At 32.3% G+C, this 22669-nt stretch overlaps 3 protein-coding genes across 3 annotated transcripts in view; all 3 read right to left on the reverse strand.

Annotated features, from left to right (window-relative positions):
- Positions 1-3609: 3609 nt before the first annotated feature.
- LOC139526051 (dynein axonemal heavy chain 10-like) lies at positions 3610-6185 on the reverse strand. The gene is made up of 4 exons (XM_071321214.1): positions 5958-6185; positions 4899-5125; positions 4164-4433; positions 3610-3667 (listed from the first exon to the last, which is right to left on the reverse strand). Exons 1-3 carry the CDS (start codon positions 6105-6107, stop codon positions 4274-4276), a joined length of 537 nt encoding a protein of 178 aa, XP_071177315.1. The 5' UTR covers positions 6108-6185; the 3' UTR covers positions 3610-3667; positions 4164-4273.
- Positions 6186-6715: 530 nt separating this feature from the next.
- Positions 6716-8435, reverse strand: LOC139526331 (dynein axonemal heavy chain 10-like). The gene is made up of 3 exons (XM_071321464.1): positions 8421-8435; positions 7554-7787; positions 6716-6853 (listed from the first exon to the last, which is right to left on the reverse strand). Exons 1-3 carry the CDS (start codon positions 8433-8435, stop codon positions 6716-6718), a joined length of 387 nt encoding a protein of 128 aa, XP_071177565.1.
- Positions 8432-22669, reverse strand: part of LOC139526332 (dynein axonemal heavy chain 10-like) — a 28407-nt gene continuing 14169 nt past the window's right edge. The window contains exons 12-24 of the mRNA XM_071321465.1: positions 22480-22601; positions 21387-21473; positions 19816-19929; positions 19289-19429; positions 18282-18470; positions 16571-16731; positions 15191-15677; positions 13195-13353; positions 12790-12906; positions 12029-12131; positions 10182-10360; positions 9281-9492; positions 8432-8618 (exon numbers count right to left, since the gene is read on the reverse strand). Coding sequence (XP_071177566.1) covers positions 8432-8618; positions 9281-9492; positions 10182-10360; positions 12029-12131; positions 12790-12906; positions 13195-13353; positions 15191-15677; positions 16571-16731; positions 18282-18470; positions 19289-19429; positions 19816-19929; positions 21387-21473; positions 22480-22601 — 2258 coding nt within the window. The remainder of the gene's footprint in view (positions 8619-9280; positions 9493-10181; positions 10361-12028; positions 12132-12789; positions 12907-13194; positions 13354-15190; positions 15678-16570; positions 16732-18281; positions 18471-19288; positions 19430-19815; positions 19930-21386; positions 21474-22479; positions 22602-22669) is intronic.

Genomic DNA, 22669 nt, shown 5'->3' on the forward strand with positions numbered 1-22669 from the left:
GCTTACAGAAGAACAAAGTGGTCTTTGTGAAGGAAATTTGACTTTTAAAGAATGTGCTAATTTTTTAAAGTTTATGACAAATGATAAAAGTCCTGGTTCTGATCGGTATTCAGTAGATTTTTATCAATTTTTTGGAAAGATATTGGCCAGTTTGTCTTTCGATCTCTTCACTTTGGATATGCGGGAGGTAAATTTTCTGATTTTCAGTATCAAAGTATAATAACTTGCAATCCTAAAGAGGGAAAAGACAGACAGTATATTAGTAACTGGCGTCCTATTAGTCTTTTGAATACTGATATGAAAATAGGTTCTGCTGTTATAGCTAATAGACTTAAACCCGTTGTACCATTTATCATAAGTGACACACAAAAAGGTTTCATTAAAGACAGATTTATGGGTGAGAACACACGCCTTTTACATGATTTGATGCACTATCTTGAGGAAAATATTAAGACAGGTCTTGTATTACTTGTTGATTTTGAAAAGGCATTTGATTCCTTGGAATGGTTATTTTTAAAAAATTCTTTGAAAAGCTTTAATTTTGGGCCTTCTGTATGTAGATGGGTTGAAACTTTATACTCAGGGGCATCTAGTTGTGTTATAAATAATGGACACATGTCTAAGTTTTTCATTTAAAAAGAGGTTGCAGACAAGGAGATCCTCTTTCTCTCTATTTATTTATAATTGAATTATTATCTTTGAAATTAAAAGGTAATCCTGACATAAGGGGAATTACTATTAATGATAATGAATCCCTGTTAAGGTTGTACGCAGATGACACATTCCTTATGTTAGATGGAAGGAAAATACCGTTGAGGGAAACAATTTCATGTTTTGAATCTTTTTATAAATTTTCAGGTTTGAAAATAAATGCTTCAAAGACAAAAGCACTATGGGTTGGAAGTAAAAAAATATTCTGATCTTATGTTATGTCCCGACTTAAAACTTCATGAGTCACATTCAAATTTTAAACTTTTGGGGATTGACTTTTCTTTAGATTTAAGTTGTATCACAGAAATTAATTTTGCTAAGAAAATTAAAGGGGTCCCTGCAATTCTGCGGAGCTGGCAACATCAAAAACTCACATTATTAGGACAAATTACATTAATTAAATCACTTGCTCTTTCAAAGTTGACCCATTTATTGACTGCATTACCAAACCTATCACACTCCAGGTTAACAAAGCTCACTTCATTATTTTATGATTTCATATGGAATGGAAGACCAGACAGAAATTAAGCGAAAAACACTTATTGGTGACATTTCACAAGGTGGACTTAATATGGTACATCTTTATTCATTTAATATCTATTTGAAAATTAGTTGGATAAAAAGACTGCTGGCAAACCCTAGCGGTGGCTGGCAGCAGCTATTACTGGTAGACCTTATGCAGTATGGGGGTGAAAGGGTTTTAAATTTTCAGAAAGAAAAGCTGATTGAGATTTCTAAAAGATGTAACAATTCTTTCTGGAAGGATGTTTTACTATGCTTTTCTACTGCAAAACCCATTTTTATCCTTAGATATTTTGAACTTTTCTTCTTTGAATGATTTCCCATATTACATTAAATGGGAAAAGGGGTGTGTGCAGTCAGTAAGTGACCTTATTAATCGTGAAGATGTGATTTTTTATAAATTTGAGCAATTTCAAGAAAAAGTACAAACCAACAATTTTATTAAATATTATTGTTTGATATCAAAAATCCTTAACACTATGAAAAAATGCCTCAAGGAGAACTATCTAAATCAAGATTTAGATAAGTCTAACACTGGTGATACTTTCTAAAAAAAAATCAGGTGTAATGTGAAAGCCACATTGTATATAAAAACTAAGTAGACGAAGTTATTCAACTACCAACAATCAAATTTTTGAAATGGAAAGAACTGTTAGTTATTGATACTACAGAAAGGTCAGAGTATTTCATTATAACAAAAAAGTCTTGTAGAGATCCTTATTTAAGAACCTTTCAATATAAATGTTTGCATAGAATTATAGCAACTAATATCTTGTTGTACAAAATCAAATTAAAAGATACCAAGTTATGTACTTTTTGTAAACTTGGAGAAGAAACCATTGAACACCTGTTATTGAATGCCCAATAACTTTTCAATTGTGGCAGTCTTTTTCCAATATTGTGAAACTTTTTTTGTAAATTTTGATCTAAAAAAAGAGAATGTCTTTCTTCGTTGCAAACATGAAAGTTTATTATTGAATCTGTTAATCATAATTACAAAGAATTATATATACAAATGTAAATTAAATGAAACAAAACCAAATATGATTGAGTTATAGAATAAAATAAAGAACTACCAATTTCTTGAAAATCATATTATAAAGAAAAATGATAAAGTCCAAGTTTCTGAAAAATTTTGGTCTCCATTACATGTAATATTTAACTAAGTATTGTTTTCATATTATCTATGTTTAGTTCAGAGAAAAGAAATAATTTATAAATTATGAGCAAATTTATTTCTTTAAAAACAATTGTATTAAAAGTAAGTCATGGTACATAATGTAGCAAGACAGATGAGTGAAAGTATAAGTGTTGTATGTGAGTAAGTCAGAGAGAGAGAGAGAGAGAGAGAGAGAGAGAGAGAGAGAGAGAGAGGAGAGATAAATCAAATACAATGTATCATGTTTATATGTAACCTAAAATATTCTTATTTTTAAAAATGAATTAGTCAGAGATTCATTTTGTATATTGTAATTTTTTTCTTCTGTATTTACCCCTTGATACCATTGTCAGGTGGTAGTGTAATGGGGTATGTAAAATCCTGACTATTGAAAAACAAATAAATGATAAAAAAGTTATTAAAATTTCAAAAACTTTAACCACAGAGTGAATATTTGTGGACGCCGCCGCCGCCAGAATGTAGGATTGCTTAGTCTTGCTTTTTCGACAAAAGTCGAAGGCTCGAAAAAAATGAGAAAATGTTTTATGATTGCCATTCTAATATGACCTTCTTCTTTAGCTTTGAATACAAAGCCGTTTTCTAATTCCAATAAAACATGGGCTGCACATGATTGACATCCCAATTGAAATTGCAACGTCAGATGGATTTTGAACAACAACGGAGATCAAAATGAACACTTTTATTGGTGTTGCTTACTAGGAAATTAAATAACATATTCTAAAAGTAAGTATAAATGTTTCTTTTCTTTTTTTATAGTTAAAACTATTAATTTTGTATAATTTTTCTGGTTCATCAAATCAAATTAAATTTGCGACATTTCGAGCGAAAATATATGTCCGCTTCGAAGTACAAAAGTTATAATATTCCTATTAGAATCGAAATATTTGCCATGCTCTACGCTCATTTTAACATAGGTAGGCATTATATTTGTCAATATATGAATACCGAGCGTTAGCGTTAGCATTATAGAATTATTTCTTAAATTTAGTCCAAAATGACAGAATCGCAAGAATTCATAAAATCAGGCAATAGTTTTTGAATTTACCGTATATTTTCATGAAAGGTAAATTACCTGTGTGAGTATTAGGTAAATTATGTCGGTCAGCGGTGTGATGACCAGACGACCATTTAAACCCATGTATTCATAACCGTAACCAAACTCTCCTGTGCATTGTCTAACCAAAATTCATCTGGCTCTTTTTCTCAATAATTCTTAGCTGACTCTCCCATTCAAACTCACGGGCATCTAGAATACTGAAATAAAACGTAAAATACATTTTAATCTGAACTAAATACTTATAAACACAAAACACTATCAATTAAAATAAACTATTCAGTTCATTTATTTTCCATGGTACCAATTTTTCGTGGACTGAGGACGAACTTTTATGTCATGGATATTTGATTACAAGTTTTTGCTAATCTCGGAATATATTGCCTTTAGAAACTTTGTTATTCGTTGAAAATTTGAATACCCACAAACCCCATGAAAATGTGTATCCAACAAATTATAATGAATCAAAAGTACTAGTGAATCTAAAATTGTATTTTTGTTTGTACAAATTTTTCACTTATGTGCATTTCACTGATGACCAAGACTGACAGTATACAATTTTCTTCAAATTTGAATAACTGGTTACAAAATAATTTTATAAATATAACATGGGCTTTGAAACCATTTCACAGGAACCACTGGCCTTAAAAAATATTTTAAAATTGTAAAAAAGTGGAAGTATTATCTGTCACATACCTGTCTCTGACAAAATTACCAACAATATCTCTTGCATGTACATCTATAATTAGAACACTGTTGATCTTTGCCCTGTCATTCTTAGACAACGGATATCTGACTTGTACTACTTAATCACCAATCTGTCCGTGAAGTCTTTTGGCGTATTCTTTCATTGCTGTTTTTTCTGCTTTTTTAACTTTCCTAAATACGTCTTCAACCTCCCACGTCCACCAAACTTTGTTCCCTGCTAGACATATCATACCCTGGTATCCCAACATCCATTGTACTCTGTAATTACAAAGACATATCCATTAAAATGAATTCCATCACATGAATATGTTATAATTAAGCATGTATATATATATAAAAAATATGATGGACATTGTAAGTTGTAAAATGTCCCATAACCAGTACACATATTTCAGAAGCACTTTGATCGTCTGGTTTGTTTATACGGATATTGGAATACAGCAAGAAATGAAAAAATCTTACAAAATCTATCACAAAGGAGAAAAAAATCTAACAAATACACTCACAACGAGAGAAAGTTCTTGCAAAATTTACTTTATATAAAATATTCTCACAAAATTTACCTATAAGTAGATAAAATTCTCAAAATGAGATAAAATTCTTAAAAAAAACCACTCTTACAAAATACATAGTACAAAAGATCTCATAAATATCAGTATAAATAAGAAGTTTGCAAGGACATTTCTTATCAGTTATCTTAATTTAACCATTTGAGACACATACCTATTTTTACCATCAGCACCATAGAAGAAGATGGCCTCTTTGGTAATTAATCTGTTTGTACTCCTCATCTCCTCTAGTACAGCAGTCATCCAGTCCTCTACACGACCTTCAGCAGGAACATGTTTTCTAAACTCCATCACTTCACCTTCAGCAGAGATCATAGCTGTTACCACGGTTTCACCGTTAGGACCCTGTTGGAACTGCAGCTTGGCAATGTTGTCGTACATCTATAAATAGAAGTGGAATACATAGTTTTACAATAGGGTTAAACCCTCTTCACTACAACTAAGGGTCTCACAGGATTGTTGAAACAAAATAAATTACTACTACAAAGTGTTTAAAACCCTTGGCTTCCCATAAGGCTTTGGCACAGCCAGTGACAGAATACAAAGTGCATCATTTTCAAACATGGAATAGAACACATATATATATAGTGAATGATTTTTATTTTACTTCACAAGTATTAACTTTAAACATGTTAAAAGAGAATCAAAAATGTAATAACCGTAGGAGTTTAAGAATACTTTAACTTGTATACATCAATATTTCTGTTGTTCTTGAACGAGTTAAAAAAATGTGCATTTTTTTAAATTTGTACCTTCATTTGCTCTTAAAATATCACAGAAAGTTCACCTAACAGTTTAAAATTTGCATAAAAAATATTTTATATTTTAAGGCAAATTCATACAAGTTTTAAACAAGAATGTGTCACAATTACACGGATGCCCAACTCGCACTATCTTTTTCTATGTTCAGTGGACCATGAAATTGGGGTAAAAACTCTAATTTGGCATTAAAATTATAAAGATCATATCATAGGGAACATGTGTACTAAGTTTCACTTCGACTTCATCAATAAAATTTAACCTGAAATGGGACGAACGGACAGACGAACGGACGCACAGACCAGAAAACATAATGCCCTCTACTATGGTAGGTGGGGCATAAAAATTGTCCTCATAGGCTTTTTTGCTTCTACTCCCTTCACTGGGACCATTTTTTTAGGGTATTTTTCATATTTCACAAAAACTCAGCTTGCAAATCTATCATACGTCTTACCTTAATCATATGTTCCTGTACACAGGATGGATCACTTCTTCCTAAGATACTGAGAAGTTCATCGTCGGAGATAAAGAAGAATCTAGGGAAAGCATTACGTTTAGAGTCTAAGTAATCATTCAATGATTTCTGACACTTTTCAAGGCCCATACTTAGATTTTCTAAGTCAGCTAATCTGTTCTGTGCATGGCATGATGCCTTAATCAATGGAGTCTTGTGAGTTTCATTCATTATTTGGAATTTAAGCAGTAATAGTTCAAGTAAACATATTTACATCAATTTTACAATGTATTGTTCAAATAAATTTGAGAGGGGTTTAAATAATGAGTAAATAAAAAATATGAATATTAAGATTTTTAATAAAACATTTTTAGCTTAATTTGCTAGTGTACTCAACTACTGATTGAAATCATTCTTTTATTCTTCAAGAAAAAAGGAAGATTTGTAGGAAAATAACCCTACCACTGGATTTTTAAAGGAGGAAATTTATAATTCACATAAAAAAAGTGATTGTCAGTGTTTGTAATTTGTTCAAAATATGTGGAGTGTGGAGATTAATAATTAATGTAAATCATGGAAAAGCCACATTTTTACATGTAAATATAATTTATGTGATTCTAATGTTGTCATGTTGACGAACCTTTTATATATATCCTCCATCAATATTCAATATCTCTTAATGATGACTTGACAGACCTCGTATATAACCTCTGTCAATATGGTTTATCTATAATCCTCTAATCAACCAATGAATGATTTTAATTATACAATACCTTTTTAAAAGTTTTATCTATACTGTCAAACTTCTTGGCCTCCTCTGGCAGCTGTGATCTGATGTCTCCTCCTATAAAGATTCCCTCTAAGTACATCCACTTTCTCTGTACGACCATCCAAACCTGTAATGCAACAGATAAGTATACAGTAAAATCTGTGTATAAAGATCACCCTGAGAACCAATGAAACATTACTTTATATGAAAGGTGACCTTTGAATTGAGGTTCAAAACATATAGATATTGCTAGTCAGAAAAGAAGAACGTAAACTGACCAGACAGCTTTTAGTTCAATAACGGTCACCTTGCCTTGGTGGCAGGTTTGAATATGCATTCTTTTTCACAATTGACAATTTTATAACAAAAGCAGATTTTTTAAAGCAGTTTGAATAATAATGAATATAACAGTTTTTTTTACATCCCAATTTACCTTGATTATTAAGAATAGTTGAAGAATTTATTGTTGGTGGCATATCTTTGGTTGCCTCTGTTTGATTCATTCACCAAAGGCAATTTAGAGTTTTAGATAGGCACTTGTCAATAATTGAGTGAAGTAATTTTTTTGTAGTCTTGTTTAGGGCTATTCCATTAAAATGTATGTGGGGGGGGGGGGGGTAGGAATAGAAGTTTAATTATTGAATGTACGTCATGGGTCTTTTTTTTCAGTATGCTTTTATTACCATTATGCAAAATTTTCTAATAAATTGTTCTTGGTTGTAGGGGTATTTATAGGCCCTTCCTACCTTACCACATGTATTTTAATGAAATAGCCCTTAACAACCATATACTCCTGCTGTGGAAAAATGAGTTATGTGAAAACTTACATCTAAGACTTCTGAGATGAGTGAGAGACTTTTCTCCCAGTTTTGTACAGTGTTAAGGAATGGTCCTATGAACCTGGAGGCTGACATACTCTGTAAGTTCATGGCGCTATCATCAAGGATCTGTAATACTTCATCGATGGTACCCAGTATAAAGCCACGATTAGATGTTCCCTTCATGTAACTGTACGCATGGAACTTCATGTTATTCCATGTCTCCTCTACTTCTTTCACACCCTGAAAACAAAATAATGAAATTATAATGAAATTTGTTTGTAACGGCAATTTTGATTGGATGATGTCATATGATTTAATGGGATAAAATTCACAGTTAACATGCAAGAATTAATGCTCTGTGTAATCCCAGATGACATTACCAATAATCTACGAATAGATTTAACAAGCATGATTAAAAAAAAAGAAACAGCCATATACTTATGAATTTGATGACATTAATTTGAGAATTCACAGTCACAAATATTCAATTTCTTTAAATCTAAATAATGATTCTGACAATTCTGTGCATTTTTCAACAATCACTAAAATTATAGATTTCCGTTGGTCATCTCAACGAGATTGATTTTCTCACTTTAGCCAGAACGACGAAAGTGAGAAAAGCAATCAAGTTGAAATGACCAATGATAATCCCTATTTTACTAATGATGATGTTGTTAATTTCCTTGACAACAGCATGTGTGCCCTTAGTTTCTAGCGGTAATTTTTCATACTACTCTACTGTGGTGAGAAATCGAATTATCAGTCAGTAAAATCAAAGGAAAATTTCATAAAATAGAAATAATGAATGCTATCAAAATGTTTTAAACTTTCAGTACTGACCTGCTGTCTATAAGGTTAACAAGTACAACCCACCTTTTCAATGCTCATTGTCTCTTGATATCTATGTAACTATCCTTTTCAATGCTCATTTCTTTACTGGCTTTAGTAACAATCTCGCCAATCGTCTCTTGAAATCTATGTAACTCCATAGAAAACACATTGGCCAGTGTAAACGTCTCAGGGTTTATATCAAACTTCTGTCCAGTCTTTTCCATTAATTCTTTCCAATGTCTGTTCAAAATATGTTCATAAAATTTTTTTAAAAAGATTTAAATATCTGAATGAAATAAATGATAATCCATGCAAGTGCTGAAGCATACATATCCCCCATTTCACTAACGCAATATCTCTTTGATGCAGATATTTAACACAAGACTTATTTTAATTTCATTGTGTCAGTGATGATTTTTATCACAGAGATTTAAAAAAACGAATGATCTAAACTGCCAATTGTGGAAATTTAAAAAAAAAAAAACAGTAGATTTTGCCTCCGATTTGGTTTATTCTAATGCCACTTATGAGTTTTGTATACCCCAAAAATGTGAAATATGCAAAATTATAAGCCTAGTATCTTGGATGAGTTTGTTTTTTTATAACATATAACAAATTTCTGACAACTATTATTTTTGACTTTACTGATTGATAAGTGTTTCTTGTTTTTTATATAGATTAGACCGTTGGTTTTCCCTTTTGAATGGTTTTACACTAGTATTTTTTGGGCCCTTTATAGGTTGCTGCTAGGTGTGAGCCTAGGCTCTGTGTTGAAGACTGTACTTTGACCTATTATGGTTTACTTTTATAAATTTTGAATTGGATGGAGAGTTGTCTCATTGGCACTCATACAACATCTTCCTATATTTTATAATGAGAACACAAAAGAACAAATAATTTACCTTTCTCTAAGAGCATCATGTTTAAGATCAACAAACAATGGTAAGGCATCTCTGAACTCTTTCATCTTAGATTCTAGAGCTCTGGCCGTCTGTGATGATTTCACCTCTCGTGGCATTTTTCTGATGTTCTTAAGGAACAACTCTATACCATCTTGTAACACTTGTACGTTAAGATTGGACCATAAGGTTTCTGCCCATTGTTCTCTGGCAGCCTGCAAATATAGGTGTACTATTATATATGTGTATTATCATGATTATGTGTATTATGATTATGTGCACACGTATTATCATGATTATGTGTATTATCATGATTATGTGTATAATAGTATGTGTATTAGATCGTGTGTATTATGCCATATGTGTATAACATAAACATGTGATTTATGACAATTCAATCATTTCAACAGAAGTCATTCACAATTCATCATGACTGTATATACCATTTTGTTATTAAATGCATGACAGCATTGTTACACGCCTAGCATGTTGAGCCTGTGGCTGAGAACTCAGACTGAAGAAACTAATGCATTTTGTATGGTTAAAAATTATATGTAACATCAAGTCTCAATTGAAATACATGCATGTTTCGATCAGTTTACATCAGTCTACTTTCAAAGTTTTAATATTTCCATGACAACATAAGATCAATCTTTGAGCCAGAAGTGTCAATTTAAGTAACTAATAACATTTAAAAAAAATAGTAAATACGAAACCAAGCGCGGTAGGGTAGACGGAGAAATGTAATGGAAAGTAAATATGAACCAAGCGCAGTAGGCAGAGAAATGTAATGGAAGTTCAGTGAAAGCGTCCTTTTTTAAAAATTCAGTAAAATTATTGGTATAGTTTATAACAATTAATTCTTCAATCTTTCTGCATAGTTTCTGCGCTAATGTGTACATACCATTTGTTCTTCATACAGTCCATAGACCATTTCAAGTCCCTTCATTTGTTTTCGGACCTCTAACAGATCAGGGTACATTGTGATGGCTAGATCAAACGACTTTTCAGCATTGGACAGTTCCTGTCTTACAGTCTCTAAATCACCAACCTCTTTTCTGAATGTTTTCATTAGCTCCAGACCTGAAAAAAAAAACAACAGATCATGCATATTAATTGTAAACCATTGTTTTTCATTCATTTTTTGTACATATATTAGGCCATTAGTTTTCTAGTTTGAATTGTTTTACATTGTCACATTGGGGCCTTTTATAGCTAACTATGTGTTATGAACTTGCTCATTGTTGAAGGCCGTACGGTGACCTATAGTTATAAATTTCTATGTCATTTGGTTTCTTGTGGAGAGTTGTCTCATTGGCAATCATACCAGATCTTCTTTTTTATATCACAATATCTCTAGGAGTAAACAGTCTTAGAGTGGTTGAAGTAGATCATCTACTAAATCACTAGCCTTTCAACACCATGAACATTGAGGTTGCGAGTTCTAACATGTAAATGGGAGAAACATTCGATTCAAATCTTGATCAAAAAGTTGTGCTTCAGTTTTGGCTTGTTTAGATTTGTACTTTAGTAGTGCTTTGTATGTATTTCAATATGGCTGTGCTGTTATATATCTTGTCTGCATGCTGTGTGTTTTAATGTTGTGCTTATGTTATTTTATATTCAGTAAAACGCTTTTATGAGCTTATGTTTGACTTGTTATATGTTAACCAATTAAAATAAAACTTTCGTATTCGTATTCATATTCGTATCTATATTGACTGTTGATTCTAGTTTTCAGTCATAGGTCAAAGTTCTCTACAGCCTTCATCCGCTAAAAGCGACTAGCAGCCACAATATGGTCAATTATTAAATAGAAAATGGTCAGTCACAGTATCTTTTATAAACCATCCTTTTTAAGGTAGCACAATACAAAGATTTTGTTACTTCCAATCACTAACCTTTGAAATGCTGTAACTTTCTTATGAATGCATAGAAAATAATAAAAGATGTATACATAGATAGATAAAATTATGTAATAAGTGGCAAAACCTGGGTAAGTTCACTTGAATGAATTCAGCTCTATCATCTCTTTAACTATACAGATAGTTTTAACGAATTCTTAATCAACACATCATGGGCTTCAAAAGGGTGTCTCAGAGTGTCTCTATGGTATTCCATTCTCTCATAAACCTCTAATTAGTGTAAACATCCTAACCACATAAAAGAAGATTATGTTTAATTAGGTGTAAAATTTGTTCTATACATTCTATCTGAAATCTGAGACACCCTTTTGTAGATAATGGCCATAGGAACAACATATAATATAATCAACCCTCTAGGAATACCTATGCAGAAGCTAATTTCATTTGAAAGTGGAAATTTGGTTAAAAATATTTTAGACACAGTTAACATTATAATTGGTTACATAATTGTTGCATAATACTAACATTGCATTAATTTGAAAGAGTAATTTGTTAGCTATCCAAAACTACCACTTTTATAAATTTTCAAGCATTAATAAGAAGGTTACAGCATTTTAAAACTTGGGAGTTGGAGTTATAAAATCTTTGTATTGTGCTACCTTAACTGTTTGATAAAATGTAGAACATGACTCTTACATATAAAGAGCATGTTAGTTGTTCAAGGTTAGAAAAGGGGGAGGGGTCTATTTATCTTTTAAATCTAAGGAAAGGCATGATAGTCTGAACATTTTGAAAAAATTGATCACAAAAAAATTATAGCTTTTGACATCCTAGTATTATATTAGTATGAAGCCATTACACTTAACCATTTAACAATTCAACTGACCTTTATCTAAATCTGTTCCAACACCTCCTGGGCCAGATTCATAGAACTTGGTCAAGAAAGTCGTAATATCCTTCTTAAATTCCTTTATCTGGTCTGTTGTATACTGTTAATAAAAATTATGATGTAGTTACAATTCACAAAAATGTTGTGTCAAAAATGAATGTATATTCAAAATGAGAACATGCACATTATGAACCCAGATTTGTAACAGACAAAGTTATGATTAGCCAAGTTTAAATATGCTAGTTCACAAGGTAACAAACAGTCTCCAGGAAGTCATATCACTAATCCTGCAAGGACACAATGTTGTAACTCTAGATTTACCAGTATTTGCTCTTACTCTTAATGCCATTGCTATTTTGGCATACTCGGGTGTCTTCCTCCATCTTGGATCTTGGAGTAACAGATAACACGGGTCTAATGTTGATGAAATGTGCAAATTTTTTAGTAGCATGTAATTTATGTGTAAGACTTTTGATGCAAATATAGAAAACAGGCCCGTAGCCAGGAATTTCCAAGGGGTGGGGGGGGGGGGGTTCGTTGGACTCATGAACTCCACTTTAACAGTCACAATTTGAACAAACATTGACTTTAAGAGTGCTTATTTGATTTCAAGGGGGGTTCAGACATGGGGGGTTCGTCCGAACCCCCCTGGCTACAGGTATGGAAAATTGTGTGTTTTATAATAATTACAGCTGTCTCAAAATTAATGTATGAAGCTCAAAATTTGTATAAGAAGACAATGACATTAAATTATATACCTCAGTGAACTTCTTCTTGACATTAAAGAGGCCAGCATCTGTATTTTTAGACTTGTACACAAGTTCATCCCAAATCTGCCACATCTTCCATTGTAACTCTTTCTCCTCGTCAGTTACCTAGAAACATTAAAAATCATTAAATCACTTTCATGTAAACATCGTCTGTTACCTGGATACACATTCAAAATTTATTTAACTTTCAATAAAGCACATGCAACAGCACAGTCATTTTTAAAAAACTTTTTTAAAAATTTTGTTTTGTAGCAAGAATTCTTGACAACATGAGCTACCACCTATACTGAAAAATGTAATACTTATATCTAATGTCTGAAAATTCTTAGCTGCTTTTAATTTTGTTCTGTACGTTTCCTCAATATTTGGTCAATATAAATATGATATACAAACCTTTATATCATACATGGCTAGTGTCCTATATCTTTCTTGTATGTCTCTGATCTTATTTTCTACATCAAGGGACATAGCTTTGATATCAGAGATTGTTGTTAGAACAAACTTAAGGTCTTCTAATGAGTTAGGTGACTGTTCTAAATCATCAGATTTGTCCTGAAAAAAATAATTTACATATTCATCATAATGTGCTCACTCTTATGAGTTTTTATATTCCTTATTAGAGAGCTACTGTGGAAAAAATAGTCATTTTGTTTACATAATTGAAGTTCAGCAAGAATATCTCTATGAAATGATCTATATATTTGTTGTTAATTTGTCATTTTAGTCTCTTGTGGAGAGTTGTTTATTTGGCAATAATACCACATCTTCTTTTTTTATATATATGTTTTTACATACAGTATTTGGTTCCATTGTTTGAACCCAATTGGATATATCACCTGCCTTTAAATGCTGTTCCTTTGGATTCATATTAATTGTATTTTCCCGCGGTTCGTATAGTAAAGCGGGAAAATATTGTATTGTCGTTACGTTTTCATAAATATTCATAAGGCATGACAAAATTGACCAATCAGAAGTTGAATTTTGTCTTACGATATATTGGTGTTTTTCAAGCGCTTCACTTTCTAGCCGTCGTTCAACATAGTAAGCTCCTTTATTTTTAATTGCTGATTGCAATTAAAGTTGTTTTTTCTGATTTTCTATTTATATATGTATTTGCTAATTAAAGGTGTGGTCCGCCACTTTTATCCGGAGATAGGCTCGAGCATTGGCACGGATACAGGTTTCCATTCATATTCATATATCATGTGAACGATTGTTGGTTTTTCCTGGACGGCCTTGACTATCTATGAAGGGTAACATTCAGAAATTTAAGCGAATACACTGTGGATACATTGATATTTGAAATATTGTATATATGTTTGAATATTTGTTAAAATGTGAACTGCTGGAAATTATTTGAAATACAAATTAAATACGGCGTCTATCACGTTCGACGGGCTGTCGGCAAATTTATATTTGTGTTTTAGTTATATTTAGTCATGGAGTAGAGGTAATACTGATTCATGGGAACTAATTTGAAAGCACTTCATGGGTTCAGGGGAAGCTCAGATTTAAATGATCAACAAAAAACAATTTTTTTATTGGATTGTATGCAGAATTTTGAAAAACCATGAAATCAAATGTCCACAAAAATCGGTAAACACAGAAAATATGAATCCATAGTACAAATGTATTTCCTAACAAGAATGCGTCCAAAGTACACGGATGCCCCACTCACACTATCATTTTCCATGTTCCATGGACTTTGAAATTGGGTAAATATCTAATTTGGCATTAAAATTTAAAAGATTATACTATAGGGAACATGTGTACTAAGTTTAAAGTTGATTCGACTTCAATTTCATAAAACTACCTTGACCAAAAACTTTAACCTGAAACTCCCAATTTCATTTTCTATTTTAAGTGGACTGTAAAATTGGGGTCAAAAGTCTAATACAGCATTAAAATTAGAAAGATCATATCATAAGCAACAAGTGTTCCAAGTTTCAAGTTGATTGGACTTCAGCTTCATCAAAAACTACCTTGATCAAAAACTTTAACCTGAAGCGGGATGAACGAACGGATGAGCGAACGGAGCCACACACCAGAAAACATTTAAAGCCCCTCTACTATCGTAGGTGAGGCATAAAAATAAGTCAATGTAATAGAAAAAGTAAAAAAGGTTAACCCCCCCCCCCCCCTTTATATATAGTTCTTGTGGTATAGAAACAAAATTCAAAAACCCTGGCATTTAAAATTAGGTAGTTTTGAGGTTTTCAATATGAATACGGTCATTAATTTTGCACATGTATGGGTCTTATCTTTAAAAATAAGAGTGCACAAACTCTTTATATTACTTTGGAAACAATATATCCAGTTTTCTCCACTTATTTTCAGCAGCAGATTCCTATAAATTATAACCCAATAATATTCCTGAATAAAAACTTACATCTAGGTCATCTCTGATTTTGAAGAGACTTTCTTTAGCGGAGTCTCTGAGTATTTTACCAAGACAAGCTATCCACTGTTTAGCATTGTCCTTGACAGATGATGCCAATGGTCCCATGTGTAAACGTACACATTCCTGATCTTTGACTAAAGGCTGTAAATCTATCTCATCAATTGTCTTATAATAATATTGTAATTTATCGTCGAACGCCACGACTGTCGGACCCTTCTGGAACCATTTATCGGCAATTCCTTGTTTATCCACTTTCCAGATACTTTTATATTTCTTCCATCTATTAAGGTACCTTGTCATGTTAGTAAGAGTACCCTTTATATTGTTCTGAATTGTCTGTACAAAGTCTATAACCACAGGGTTAACAGAGATATCGGAGAAGAAACTGAACACGAAAGCTTCGTCCTCGCCCTCTACTTTCTGGGGAGGTGTCTCAATACATGTGCTGTTCATCCATCTCACAAATAACTTCGTCCTGTAATACAATAAAATAGAGAATGGAGATGTAGAATACTTGAAAGAGACAACAACACGACCAAAGAGCAGACAACAGCTGAAGGTCAGTAATGGGTCTTCAATGCAGCGAGAAAGTCCTGCATCTGGTAAAATTTGTTTATAATTTTTTTTTGTATCCCAAAAATTATTGGTTTGTGTGGATTCCACCGCATATATGTATAATACAAGTTATTTGATAAGATACTTGACGTTGAAATCAATGTTTTTGTTTTGTTTTGGAGAAGAATATAACTGTATTAAGTAAGTCAATGGAAATATCTGAAAAAGCTTCGCATATTTACCCAAAAAAAGTTCATGACTTTTTGAAAGACTAGCCCTGAATACTGAAGCAGAAAATATCCATTAATTTTGCAGAAAATCATTTTACAGTTCCTATTTTCTTTCTCTCTCGATCTGTATTTATAATGATTTAAACACATTTGTTTTTGCCTATATAGCTAATCATATAAAGCAAAACATTATGTATTAATTTCTAACACATTTTACATTTACTTAATTTCATTTTGTGAAACTCCTTTATATACCAAACCCAGGGTTCTCACTAAGGATTTTTGGAGGAGAGTCCAGGGACTCGTCATATTTAGCCAGGTTGAGTCCAGCTGTAAAAAGATGAAATATTATTTTTTAATTTGTTATAAAATGATGATATTTGTGATCAGTTGATCATCAGATAATTACAATTTTAATGCATCTTTGGACTCCCAAGTTTTGAAAATGATCGAGTCCAGGACTCATGGACTCGCCTTAGTGAGAACCCTGCAAACTTTTTATACAATCACTGCAGTGTCTGTTTATACCCCTACCCTTTTTACAAAACTCTTGACATGCTGCAATATTAGTTTAAAAACCTACCCTTCTACACAATCTCGGACACACTGTAATGTGAGTTTATACACTTCATTTGCTTGTGGATGAAGGACAACATCAGGGGCAGCCAAGAGAGTCTCCACTTGGAACAGAGGTTTGTCTGTACGTAGGGCAAGTTCAAATTTTCTCAGGTTGTTGAGGATCAACTGGAAAAAACACAAAATTGTATGATATAAGTAATTGTATAAGGACTTAAGTTTCTAGTTGTAAATACGTAAAGACATCTTTCAAAATTCTTAGATAAAAATCAATTAATATTTCTTAGGTTGATAATGTTGAAGAAACAAATGACATTATACATTATATTTTCACAAATTAGATTTAAATACAATAAGATAACATTGAAATAATTTCCCTAGATAAGTTGCTGTGGCCTTATATATATTTCAGCTTGTTTGATTTAGAGAGCTACTAGGTTTTATCTGATTAACAAGAGGCTGTCACAACGACAGCAAACCAGATTTATTAATATTTATTTGTGTCCTGGCAATATCACAAGAACCATTACTGATGAATGGTGAAAGTGAAAATCGTCAATATCAAATTTGACCTCCATTTTGTCATCAGTATCAACATCTTAAAATTTGAAAAGCTTAGATTGAATGGTTCATGAGTAAATGCAACAACGTGAATGGAAACGCCATTTCACAATCTTTCAAGAACCATAACTCCTGAACGGTAAAAGTCAAAATAGTCATTATTGAACTTGACCTCTAATTTGCCATCAGTAACAACATATAATAATTTCAAAAGCTTTGGTTGAATGGTTCATGAGAAAATGTCGGACACAACTGGAAACACCATTTTTCAATCTTTCAAGAACCATAACTCCTGAACGGTAAAAGTCAAAATCGTCATTATTGAACTTGACCTCTATTGTGTCATTAGTAACAACATATTAAAATTTGGGAAGCTTTGGTAAAACAGTTCATGCGTAAATGCATGGACACGACTGGAAACACCATTTTTCAATCTTTCAAAAACCATAACTCCTGAACGGTAAAAGTCAAAATCGTCATTATTGAACTTGACCTCCATTTTGTCATCAGTAACAACATATTAAAATTTGGCAAGCTTAGGTAGAACAGTTCATGCGTAAATGCACGGACACGACTGGAAACTCCATTTTTCAATCTTTCAAGAACCATAACTCCTGAACGGTAAAAGTCAAAATCGCCATTATTGAACTTGACCTCCATTTTGTCATCAGTAACAACATATTAAAATTTGGGAAGCTTAGGTAAAACAGTTCATGCGTAAATGCACGGACACGACTGGAAACTCCATTTTTCAATCTTTCAAGAACCATAACTCCTAAACGGTAAAAGTCAAAATCGCCATTATTGAACTTGACCTTCATTTAGTTGTCAGTAACAACATAATAAAATTTTAAAAGCTTTGGTTGAACGGTTCATGAGTTAATGCACGGACAAAATTTGATTGCCGCCCACCCGCCCGACGTACATCCCCAAATCAATAACCGACATTTTTGTCACAAAAATCCGGTTAAAAATAGCATGTCTTAAAATAGTTATGGCCTCTGCCATCGGCCTCTGTCAATATTGATTTATTGGTCTCTAAAACTCATTATCAGCATTTAATTGTTATTTTACATATCAATTGCTTAATTACATGCTATAATTAGTATATAACCTGAAAAGCTATGGATAGACAGTTGCATTTAAAACAAACTAACCTTATTTAATGAATCAAAGACTTTTCGTTCCCAATGAGAGTAATAAGCTGATAGTTTGGCAGATCTTCCAGAGTTTGTATGGACAACTAAGCCTTCCATCTTTGTTAGTAAAGGACCAATAGCTCGGTATTTTCTGGCTAAAATCTCAAAATCTTTGGCACGCTCCTGCTCAACATTTTCAAAGTATTCCTAAAATAGACAAACAAATGTTAGAAAAATCTGCCGCATTGTTGAAAACATGGTGACCTCGAAATCTTTTTTATTGTTTAAACACTGGTCTAGTTTAATACTGATTATGATTGGATTTTATTCTAAAAGTCTTTAAGAGAAAGTTTTCCTACATGTATAACATTTACTGAATATTTAATTTGTTCCTTTGAAAGTAAAGTCAAGGTTCGATGAACCAAGCCAGCTGAACATGTTAATCTAACAATTATTCTATTCTATACATCTGGGTGCAATACTTTCTCTCTTCCTTGAAGACCCATTGGTGGACTTCAGATGTTATCTGATCTTATGTCTGTTTGTTGCATCTTTGACATTTTCCCAATTCCATTCTCAATTCCCCACATTTCCGCGGCCACATCATTTTTTTTTTTTTGCATGTTTCAAAAGGCTAGATTTAAAATGCTGCCCAGTTGTGTCTCATTCTTTAATATGACTAATTTTTCTTTTTTTGTTTATTGATCTAAGCTTAACTTATTATCACAAATATAACACACATAGAACCTTACAGAGGCCTAAGTGGCTGAGTGGTCTTTGTAAGTTACTACTGAAATCATTAGCCAGTCAACAATAAGGTTTTGAGTTCGAACCCTGCTCCTGCCGGTGCACCCATCTCCAATCTCTAAATGACTAGGATTGTCAGTTTTCCTTTTGAAGGTTGCTGCTTTTCTTTGCTCTAGCTTCTTCAAACAATAAAAACTCGACACCACGAAATAGCCCCAAAGCAGTGCTAAAAAGTGGCGTTAAAACACAGAAAATCAAATCAAATCATAGAACCTTACCTTACAACTTGGTAACGTGTCTGGATATTTCTGTGCTGGTGCTTTAAACAGGTTGGCATTCTCTATCATAACTAATCTCTGATTTATATCTTTGGCATTCTTCTTAATTTGGTTCACCAGAGATTCAAATTTAGCAATAGCCTGAAAAAAACAATGTTCCTCTTTACAATTAGTTATTGTTGCATGTGACTGATATCTAATAACAGGGGGTTCAAACAATGTTTTTGCTTAAGGAAATATCTCAGACCTTCTTATTTTTATGTTTTGGTGTTTTATTCATAAAATGTTCCGTGGAATAAATCTACTGCTAAAAAGAATTCTGTTTCATATGTTCATTCAACTATTCAATTTATAACAATCTTAGGGCCTTTTTTAAAGCTAAGTTGAACACATTTAATTGCAAAAATTGATAGAATCATACCAAAAATTTACATGACATAGTGTTTTCACATAAAAAAGAAAGAAAAAACACTTTATATATGAGGAAAACACCTTTCAGTACATAAAGAATAGTAATTAAAACATACTGCACTACTTTTCTGTACAAAATCACTGATACCCAGGGAACTCCAGTTAAGTAACTTAGATCCAGGTCTGATTACTCTTCTTAACTGTCTCATATGATCTTGTAATAATTCAGTCTGAAATTAACAAACAATATTATAATAAAAGCTATGACTTGTATAATCTACTGTTAATTCTGAAATACAGAACATATTGTAAACCTGCATTATATATGATCTACAAATAATGTAGTCTTAAATACAGCATGTAAAGACAATTGTCTGAATTCATCCTTTCAGAATCTAGGTTATAACTTTCCAAATGCTTTAACCAAAGTATTGCGATTGGTTAACAACCTCCTATGCAATGAAAATACAATAGACCTGCATTATTCATGATTATTAAATAATTCAGTCTGAAATACAGAAAGTAAAAAAAATTGTATGAATTCATCTAGGTAATAACTTTCCAAATGCTTTAACCAAAATATTGTGAGTAGTTAACCTCAATGGATACCCCAGTAATGTTATAATAATTGTGATTTATCATATACTTAGCATTAATATAATAGCTTTTGCATATGTGTAATGGGCGGAAGTGCACAAGCCATATCTTCCCACCCGGGCTGATAACCCATATCAAGTGCCTCTCGTGCAAAAAACCCATATCAGTGCCTCTCGTGCAAGTTACTTCCGGTGTTTCCGGTATCGGTTGTTTACTTTTCCATTGTGACGTCAGATGTTTTTTATGACGACGTCAAAATTTACGGGAACTTTTGTGGGGATAGTTTAATACTTGCTAACAAACGCCATTGACAATTATGAATCATTTTATAGTACAACAAACATGGAGTAGTAATGATCGTAAAACTCTTCCAAATTTTCAATGTTTCAAAATGCCTCTATAGGATATGTTACCATAAATATATAAGGAGTTAATGATGCTGTTGGACAACTATAGTATATTTGATTCATAATTTTAATTTTCTTTATAAAGTGTTTGACTGTTTTAGTTATTGCATTAGTTTATTTGCCTTACATAAAACTATTGTCGGAAGTATATGATAAAGTGATTAATACATGGCCTTTTCCATATCAGCCTGGGTATCATCCCTCGACCCATATCAGCACCTCGACTCCGTCTCGGGCTGATATGGAGGTCTCGGGATGATACCCAGGCTGATATATAAAAAAGGCCATGTATTAATCTCTATGTACAACCAATGAAATAACCCACAATCCACCAGATTCTTCATCCACTTATTCTGAATTTCTTATTGCTCATATTAAACTAAAACATTAAAGTCTTTTTCGGAATTTAATTGATAAGGAATGCAAAGAGCCAAATGTTTTGATATAGATATTGTTGTAAATTAATTTCTTTTATTATAGACATTTTCTTGTAGTTGGTAAACATTCTTACATCATTTACTGCGGTAATTACGTCACAGTATATTCGACATCGCTACTTAGCGACAATATTGTGATCATATGTTATTCAGATAAAGATTTTGTTATGTGAAGACGTTCTTAATTATTTCTTTAGAATATATGTCAAAGGTATACTTAATTGATTTTCATTATTTAAAACCTACCTCAGCCTGGTCGAGTGATCCTAACAAATTATGGTAGCTGTCCAGCATGTGCTGTAGTCCATCTACATACTTTATGTATTTCTCCTCCTAAAAAATTATAAACAGTTTTTGATAAAAACAATATTTCATTTAAAAGTTTAATAAATAATAGCTTTTGTCCTGGATATATGCTACTGAATTTCAGAATATTAACCCTTTCACTGATAGCTGCCCAGACAGAAGCTACTCTGAGACGATGGCTTCCCTGGCTACTATTACTTAAGTGGGAGATCTTCATAATAAATGTCAATAAAAACTTGTTTGTAGTTATTTGTGTATTAATTTCATTCAATAACACCATGTTCACAGTTTTGTTCATGTTTTGATAATTTTTTCTTCATAAAATATTCAAATTTTCCAATTTTTGGCATTATCTAGGTGAAATTCTCAAAATTCTGCTCTTTGACCCCAAATCGTAATTTTTTAACCCAAAACGGCAAAATTTTGAAAAATTTTACAAGGCTGTATACATTCCTCACACTGAACAATGTCCATTCCTAGTGTTTTGTACATAAAACAACATTTTATGTAAAAAAAGTATACTAGTTTGGCTTCAATTCTTCCATATTCTTTCAAAAAAAATGTTCCCTCATTTCAAATTCTCGTAAATTCTATAAATTTCCTCTGATTTTGACACGGTTTTCAACAAACGGAAGCGCCATGTTTACACTTTCATCCGGGTATTCATCAAAGAAAGATAACTCATGTTTGCACTGTTTTGAGCGGGAAATATAAAAGAGGTATTCCTATCCCTGTAAAACAGGACTCATCGTCAGCTGTCTGAAGCGTGAATCCCGGTAAACCGGGACTCATCGGCGAAAGGGTTAAAATAGTTTCCTAAATGTAGTCGTTTTCAATACACAATACATTACACATACAAATTAGAGAACAATACTGATATATATTTTTTCTTGTAACATACTTATTTTAACCTTTGAGGACCTATAATACATTAGATTTCAAGTCAACACATATCTGTCTTTGGAGAAGTAGTTCCATACCCATACAATATTTTACTAAGCTTAAATTAACATTCACATAAAATAGTACCTACCTGTAATGCCACATTTCTACACTGTTCAGGGACGAGATAACCAAGTTGTTCCATGTAACGTGTCTCAGCAATAATTTCACCTAGTTTGGGGTCAAAGTCTACCACATACTTGATTTCTAATCCTACAAATACAATATTCACTTTAAAGGCTGCAAATGTTAACAGTCCAAATCTATCATGACTTGTGAAA

This window comes from Mytilus edulis, chromosome 6 (assembly GCF_963676685.1).
Source record: "Mytilus edulis chromosome 6, xbMytEdul2.2, whole genome shotgun sequence".
In the NCBI taxonomy this organism is placed as follows: Eukaryota; Metazoa; Mollusca; class Bivalvia; order Mytilida; family Mytilidae; genus Mytilus; species Mytilus edulis.

What these genes read in the sequence shown, in the direction of transcription:
- LOC139526051 (XM_071321214.1), bottom strand. Translation starts at nt 6,107, where the DNA reads ATGGGCCTTGAAAAGTGTCAGAAATCATTGAATGATTACTTAGACTCT. An exon ending in TACAGGAACATATGATTAAG is followed by an intron (nt 5,126 to 5,957) that starts GTAAGACGTATG and finishes TTCTATTTATAG; the next exon opens with ATGTACGACAACATTGCCAA. An exon ending in GGTGCTGATGGTAAAAATAG is followed by an intron (nt 4,434 to 4,898) that starts GTATGTGTCTCA and finishes TTGTAATTACAG; the next exon opens with AGTACAATGGATGTTGGGAT.
- LOC139526331 (XM_071321464.1), bottom strand. An exon ending in TCATCTCAGAAGTCTTAGAT is followed by an intron (nt 6,854 to 7,553) that starts GTAAGTTTTCAC and finishes GTTGCATTACAG; the next exon opens with GTTTGGATGGTCGTACAGAG.